Genomic DNA, 8,091 nt, shown 5'->3' with positions numbered 1-8,091 from the left:
CTCAAGAGGAATCCTAAAAAATAAAAAAAGAGGGCTAAGCAAACTCCCAACACAAAAAATAGAGGCCACCAAAAGCAGATAGCTTGGTTAAAAACCCCTTGCATCACCAAAGCCTTATCCTTGAGTAGAGGATCACCAACCAAAGCACATCTCGAGGGGAGAGAAAATTCCACAAGCTCAAGGGAAAGCCAAACATTAGAAACACTAGTCAGAACTGCAAAGTCATCAACATTGACTTCACCCGAATCCCAAGATCCCCCACCACTCACGCACTTGATCAATGCAGAACCACGGTTGAGAACCCCACACCGGACCACATAGGACATGTCACATAGAGCAAAGAAGAAAATGAAGTAACCACAACACCAACATGACTCCATCTTAGTTCTCTCAAGAAGCCTCAAGCCAAATTGAAATGCACAAAGGTAGCCAAAGAGAAGGCACACAAATAGAGTGGATGGATAAACGATGATGAAAAGATACCCCCCTCAAACAAAAGATTTGAGAGGGTGCAAGCCACTCTTCACAATCTTTAAGCCACCATCTTCCTCCTCATCGACCTCCTTTTCATCTTCTTCCTCAATAGAAACCCTAAACCCTGAACCACGCCCACCTCCGCTCCTACTCCCACTCATTTCAAAATTGTTAGAATGTATATGTATGCCTTTTCCTTGTTTAACATTGATAAAATTCAAAGGATGAAACTTGAAATCACATTTCTATTCTAACTTAGGAATAACTGTCCATTTATTTTGGCATGTCTCATCCCTCTATTTTATACAAGGCCTATGAGTTTCATTGTCTATTTCTATACTATTATTCATTCTTCAATTTCAAGGCCCTTTCTTCATTTCTACGCAACCTCAATTCAATCTGCCAAAGTTTTTTTCTTTTTTCTTTCCTTAATGTGATACAATCCTCTTTTAATTTCTTTTTCTTTGTCACACTGTTTAATTTGCAATAAAATAAATGTGTCTTCTTCTTTTTTTTCCTCATATCATTCTCACTCCAATCCCTCTTTTCCCTTGGACACTCCTTCACTTTTTCTATGTTTATCTCCATTTAACTCCATGCCTCATCTTTTGCCAAATCTTCTCTTCACTTCTTTTGAGTTTGTGGACTTATGCCCACCCTTGACCACCCCCTCCACCAAAATATTTCATTCAATTCTAATTTGTCTATACACAAACTTAGGTTGAGGCCACTCTAGTAGTCTTGTTCCAAGATCTTGTTGAAAAATTGTTGTCATTGATGTCAAAGCAAGATATGAAGATTAGTTACTATCAAAAGAGGATTAATTGTTGGAAATGAAGATTAAACAATATGAGAATATTTAATATTGTCTTCTTTTGACACCCAAACTATGAAAGAATTAAATATTATCGTGTAGCTTACATTGGAAGAATAAATATTATAATGTGGCTAACCCAAGTTGAATTCCCAAATAATATAAATTCATTTATTTAAAAGCTCATCTCCTTTGGAAAGTCGCCTCCCCTATGAAGAGGGATATTGTGTGATATAAAAGGGAGATTGAATGGAGGTTAAAGCATAAGAAATGTAATGCAATATTATTCAGTATTTAGGAAAATTAAGTAGAAGTAAATATGAAGAATACAACAGTTTAATGAAGGATTGATAGTAGATTTGTAAGGGAAAAAAAGGGTAGTTGTGAGAAAGGAGATTGATAGAAATTTGTAAAGAAGTTTGAGCATGTTTACAAGAAGAACTGAAAGAGGTATATCATATCAAGTGATGAATCCATGACCTATCTTCCTTCCAATTTGAGACCTATGTATTGATTTAATGATATTTAAATAAGATCAAAGATGCATCAATTGAAATGCAAGAGTCTATGTATATGGTTGTTGATGCATTCAATGCTCTAGATATTTAAGAATGATATGTTAATGATAGTGTTATCCCTTGATTTCTAAATGGTATAAATGGTCTAAGGCTTTGTCCTTTATACAACACCTTAACATTCAAATTCAAATATTCCATCAGTCAACACATTAGTAATCACTAGTTAGATTCAAGTTGGTCTGGGCCCATGATCAAATTGTAACTTAGAGATGAGAGTCAAGGTTGCTCTTTCATAGTATTGATCTAAGATTAGGGTCCCATGAGATAGTTCTTAATAATGTTGTTCCCAAACTTAGGTTAAGACCACTCTAGTAGTCTTCTCCCAAGATCTTGTTGAAAAATTATTGTCATACATGTCAAAGGAAGGTACGAAGATTGATTACTATCAAAAGAGGATAAATTGTTGTCAAGGAAGATTAAACAAAATAGAAAATTTATTTATTATAAATATTGTCTCTTTTTGGCACCCAAGCGATGAAAGAATTAAATGTTATTATGTGGTTTACATCGGAAGAACACACATTATAATGTAGCTAAACCATGTTGAAGTTACAAATAAAATAACTTCATTTACTTTAAAGGTCGGGTCTTAGTATGTAGCACCTCATTTGGTGGTCTACAAAAATGTAGATAAATATAGATTATGAGACCCCTTTGAAAAGTCACCTCCCCAATGAAGAGGCATATTGTGCACTATAAAAGGGAGATTGAATGGAGGTTAAAGAGTAAGAAATATAATGCAATATTATTCAATATTTGAGCAGAAATAAGCATAAGTAAATATGAAAAATGCATTAGATTTATAAAGGGTTTATAGTAGATTTGTGATGAAAAATAAAGGTAGTTGTGAGAAAGGAGATTGATAGCAAAATGCAAAAAAGTTTGAGCACGTTTATGAGTAGACCTGAAAGAGGTATATGAGAAAACTTGAAGGAAGTATGTAGAAAATCCTCAAGAAAGTGTGGAGACAAATTTATAGAAAATTTAATGAGATATATAAGAGATTTTTGAAGGAATTCAAAGAAAAATTTGTAAAGAGAAGTACATGCAAAATTGAAAGAGATTGCATCAGATTTGTGGGTGAAAGGATATGTATAATTAGATTTTATGAAGGCGTAGAAAGAGTTAGTCATCCATTGAAGAAGTCATGGTTTGAGAAGACTTATTCATTTGGAAGTTGGTGCTTCCCAAAAGAAGAGATTAATGTCTCTTGCTAAGTTGATGCTTAGCTGTGTGGTTGGTGCTTACAAATCATGGGGACTGGTTGCACTGCCTCTCCATGTTTCACCTTTGTTTATGTATCAATAAACTTACCTAGACTCTTTGATGATGCTTTGAATTATACTTATGACTCTATCTATGTTTGGATGCTTCTTGATGATGCTAGATATTTCTATATTGACACTTGATACTTTCTAGATTATTATGATGGATGGACTTACATTTGGTAATTTTCATGCATTCATTATATATTGTTTATGATGATATCTTGTTGATGCCAACCCCGCTTCATGATTATATTGGATGAGTTGATTCTATGATTGTTGTGACTATTTACTATTGTATTCGTGATATAGATGATGTCATATCACTCATTGCGAGCATGATATGATGATGTGATTCTCTTCACTTGTCTGATCATTAATGATATACATTATTTTATATGTTGTCGTACATGTTTTGATGATGACAGGTTTGCAGGTACCAGACATCAACTCCACCTGGCTTCATAGGTTTGAGCATGTCTTTATCCCAATGGCAAGTTGATCGGAGATGACATGAAATCTCATTCTATACTCTAGGTTTAGCTGGTATCTTGTTAGATGGTGTTTTGATTGAGAGTCACTATGCATAACATCATGTGGTATTTTATGTTACTCTATGTTGGGTTGTCTTGAGAAGTTGTGATTATTAATTAATTAATTAGTTTATATAGTTATTAATATTAATTTAAATTAATGGATGACATTGATATTTAAATATAATGACGTATTTAATTATTAAGGGTTATTATTTATTAATGTTATTTTTTTTATTATAGTATTTGGCATTTATAATTATGCATGAAAGATTATTTATTTATTTATTATTTTTATATGTGTGTGGGAAATATTAATGGTATTGAGTTTAAATTATATTGGTTGGAGCATTTATATCTATCAATCCATCTAATTATTTGTTATTGTTTATTTATTGTCGGCTTATCTATTATTGGTTATTTATTTGTTATTATTTTATTTTATTTATTTACTTACCCCTTGTTATGATTGGCCCTCTTGGAAGTTGTGTTTGTGAGATAATCTTATTTAATTGTTTATTTATTTATTTACATTATTTATATTATTTTATGGTTTAACATTTATTGGGTTATTTATTTATTTATTAGCCTTTTTATTTTATTTATTGGTTAATGGGTTTATTTATTATTTATTATTGTTTATTCTTTCTACCCATTTATTTATTTATTATTTATCTTACCTACCCTCTCTCATTATTGGTTGTGAGGTTGGAGATTGTAATAATATAATTTTAAATTATTGTTGTTTTAATTTTTGAGATGATTGGTAAGAAATATATATTATTTTGGATAATTTTGATCGAGCCTTTGATTTATTGGGTTTATTTTACTAAGCCTTTATATTTTATTTATTGGTTATTATTATTTAATTAATTATTTATCTATTATTTAATTATTATTTTTTTTATATTAAAGATAGAGAGAGCAGAAATACAGAGGCAGTGCCTCAACAGCAAAGAAGGAGTAGCAGGCACCATCATGAGCCTACCTCGAGTTCAGTAAAAAACAAAACAAAACAGTATCGGAAGGTACAGCAAAAAGGAGCCACCGAAGATAAGCAAAATAGAAGGCACTAGCTGAGAATGTTATTATAATGCTCCACCCAGGCGGTCCATCCCTGGGGTCCCTCCATCCAGACGATATTCTTACGGTCCTGGATCTGACTCAACATCTCCAAATGCTCAGCAGACGGCTGCCTATTGTCCCTGATTTCATTGTTCAGCATTCTCAAGGCATGCTCAAAGGAGGAAAGGTCATCAAAATTGCGCCTCCAGTCTAGTCCACCTTTAAGCTCATAGACAAACATGGTAGCATGGCCATCCCGCAGGAATCTTCTGAGTTTATTCCTTTCCAAATTCAGCACGACCGAGACCTGCGTGGCAATATTATAAAATATAAGTCTTCGAAAAGACTCAGTAAGAGTCCTGGACTGGCCACAGAATCTATCAGCATTTCTAATTTTCCAAATGAACCATAGGATGTAAGCAGATAAAATAAACTAGAAAATATTAGCATCTTTTTTCAGCCCCTGAACATAACCAGAAATAATTTCCATAATATTAACCAAGTGGGGAGAGGAAACACCAAACATCAGCCATACTTCCCTAGCAACGGAGCACTCAAAGAAGATGTGCCAGCCAGTCTCAGGCATTTTACATATAGAACAAGTATCATGCGAGTCATAATTCCCCTTTAAAGGGAGCCTGTTAAGAGTGAGCAACCATTTAAAGCACTTGACTTTGGGATCAATAGCGTTCTTCCACAACCTGCTAAAGTTTTTCTTCCACTGCAAGACAGAGAAGTTAGAGTACCAAATCATATTCACATGAGAAATAATAGAAGTATCATAAGCCAAGAGAGAGTAAATATTACGGGCTTTGGTTTTGGTAAGAGGAGTGCCATCCGCCCACCCAAAGGCCAGGAACCTATGAGAATCAATATCGCAGTCCTTCGGGAGGCCGAGCAATGTGCAGGCATGCATGATCAGGTTATACGTTCTTTTTTGGGCGGGGGGGATATTGAACCTAGCACTAAGATCCTCCCATGAGATAAGGGAACCATGTTCAAGAATATCGGCCAGGCATTTTACCCCCTTGCTGTCCCAAGATCTAGCCGAGCACCCCCTTATCAAGGCCAGGGGTTTACCATGATGGGTCAAGTTCCACCACAGGGATCTTTCACCATGAATATGACCATCATTGCTGACCCTGGTGTTAACCAGGAACCTTCTGATATGTTCCCAAGCCTTCCATATGGATCTAAAGACACATGACCCCTGGACGGACACAGAGAAGCTTCCAGCCACCAGGTCGGTAAGAGGCAGACCTTTCCAAGACTTAGCCCTCCGAGGGACAGCCCTCTCGATGTTACTTTTGACAAGCACTTTCCAAGGCTCATGCCCATCAAGGGCATGAAAAATCCATTTAGCCACCAGGGCAATGCCCTGAATTTTGAGATCTTTGAGGCCAAGTCCCCCAAGCTCCTTCATAGCATGGCACCAATTCCATCTAACAGAGTGGGCCTTACTATTTCCTTTGCCATCAGACCAAAGAAATCGCCTGATGCCCTTTTGGATTTCCAGGATCTGGTAATTGCTAAACATCCAGGTGGAAGAATAGTAGATACTATAGGTAGAGAGGATTTTTTGGCAGACTTGAATTCTACCAGCCAGAGAAAGGAACCTATTGTTCCACTTATTGATCTTATTGTTGATTTTCCCTTTAACCCAGAGCCACATATCTTTGAGTGACGGGGAGATAGAGAAGGGAACACCAAGGTACCAAACAATTTTGTTTGGCCCCCCCCATTGGTAATTGGACCTGTCAAACCAGTCAGGAGGTTGGGTGTTCCAGCTAAGGAAGGTGGACTTGGTCTGGGAGATCTTGGCTCCAGAGATGGAACTGAAGAATTGAGCCTTCAAGTTAAGATTGTCTAAGTTAAGCTTGGAAATGTTGAGGAAGAGGGCAGTGTCATCCGCGAACTGAATGTTTAGGAGCTCATTATTGTCAGGGAGTCTAATACCTTCCACCTTAGGGGAGATAGTACTATCTCTGAGAAGGTAAAAGAGGGCATCGAAAGCAATGACGAACAGAGAGGGAGCAAGGGGACACCCTTGCCTAATGGATAGGGAGAACACGATAGGGGGAGAAAGGGATCCATTAATATCGATTTGAGCAGAGGCATCATGCAAGAGAACTTTCACAATTTGACAAAACTCACCCGGGAAGCTGAAGGATTCCAGCATCATGATGATAAACTCCCATTCCACCCTGTCGTAGGCCTTCTCATAATCCAGGAGGAACATGGCAGCATCCTGGTTAGAAGACCTAGCCCACTCCATGGCTTCCTAGCTAGTGATGAGATTCTCAAGGATGTATCTTCCCTTGATAAACCCAGTTTGTGTAGGACAGATAAACCTCGGAAGAAGTTTCTCCAGCCGAGTAGCAAGAATTTTAGCCAATATTTTATAAGAGACATTGAGGAGAGTAATAGGGCACCAATTTTTAATGAGAGCCTTGTCCCCATCCTTGGGGATAATTTTTATGATGCCCCTATTAATACAGGAGCCAAGGGAGCCCTTAGAGATAGCCTCTTTGTATAGGTCCAGCAGATCACAGGAAACCCACTCACTATTAGCCTTGTAGAACTCGATGGGGAGCCCATCAGGCCCCGGGGCCTTGGCGGGGAGGAGGGAGTTGATAGCAGATTGAATATCCTCAAGGGTAAGAGGGCACTTAAGCTGGGTGGATTCTTCTTCAGAGATGATAATAGGGATGATAGTTCTACACTTAGACCTGTTCTCTCTAGCTAAAGCAGAGTCCTCAGAGGTGAAGAGGGCTTGGTAGAAGTGGGAAAATGCCTCCATAATATCCTCAGGGTTCGTAACTTCAGCCCCATTAATGATAAGTCTACCAATCCTTTCTCTCGCATGTTTAATCTTTAGGAGATTAAAGAAGAATTTGGAGCCTTTGTCCCCCTGTTTTAGCCAATGGGTGCGGGCTCTGATCTTAGCACCTTTGATCTTGATATGTTGATGGGAGCAGAGAGCAGTTCTGGCATTGGATACCAGGGTGGCTAGAGATGGGCAGGAGGGATTAGATTGGAGGTCATTTTCCAGACGGGTCAGCTCCGAGATGAGAGGTTTTTCTTCAAGTCTATAATCCTTGGCTCTTTGTTGTCCAATAGTTTGAAGGAGCTTTTGCCAGGAACTAACATTAAGGTTCCAATTGTCAATCTGGGAGGCCGATTGATAAATGGATTTATTAAAAAGGCTGATGAGCCTAATCGCCATGAGGGTGTCGGAGTCATGCAGCAAATCACAGTTAAGGATGAATTTCCTGTTCTTGGCAGTAGGGGGGGAGCCAGAGAGTCTAATATCAGCAGAGATGGGATGGTGGTCAGAAAGGGTGAAGGGGCAGACAACCACA

General features: G+C 37.5%; 1 protein-coding gene across 1 annotated transcript; it reads right to left on the bottom strand.

The window, feature by feature from the left end:
- Window positions 1–4,736: 4,736 nt before the first annotated feature.
- LOC131858872 (uncharacterized) lies at window positions 4,737–7,004 on the bottom strand. Its single transcript, XM_059212340.1, has 2 exons — window positions 5,265–7,004; window positions 4,737–5,036 (listed from the first exon to the last, which is right to left on the bottom strand). Exons 1-2 carry the CDS (start codon window positions 7,002–7,004, stop codon window positions 4,737–4,739), a joined length of 2,040 nt encoding a protein of 679 aa, XP_059068323.1.
- Window positions 7,005–8,091: the final 1,087 nt, after the last annotated feature.

This window comes from Cryptomeria japonica, chromosome 10, assembly GCF_030272615.1.
Source record: "Cryptomeria japonica chromosome 10, Sugi_1.0, whole genome shotgun sequence".
Classification (NCBI taxonomy): domain Eukaryota; kingdom Viridiplantae; phylum Streptophyta; class Pinopsida; order Cupressales; family Cupressaceae; genus Cryptomeria; species Cryptomeria japonica.
Note: the sequence above shows the minus strand (reverse complement) of the source record. Positions and strands in the feature narration are given on the sequence as shown.

What these genes read in the sequence shown, in the direction of transcription:
- LOC131858872 (XM_059212340.1), bottom strand. Translation starts at nt 7,004, where the DNA reads ATGGAGTGGGCTAGGTCTTCTAACCAGGATGCTGCCATGTTCCTCCTG. An exon ending in AGTGCTCCGTTGCTAGGGAA is followed by an intron (nt 5,037 to 5,264) that starts GTATGGCTGATG and finishes ATTGCCACGCAG; the next exon opens with GTCTCGGTCGTGCTGAATTT.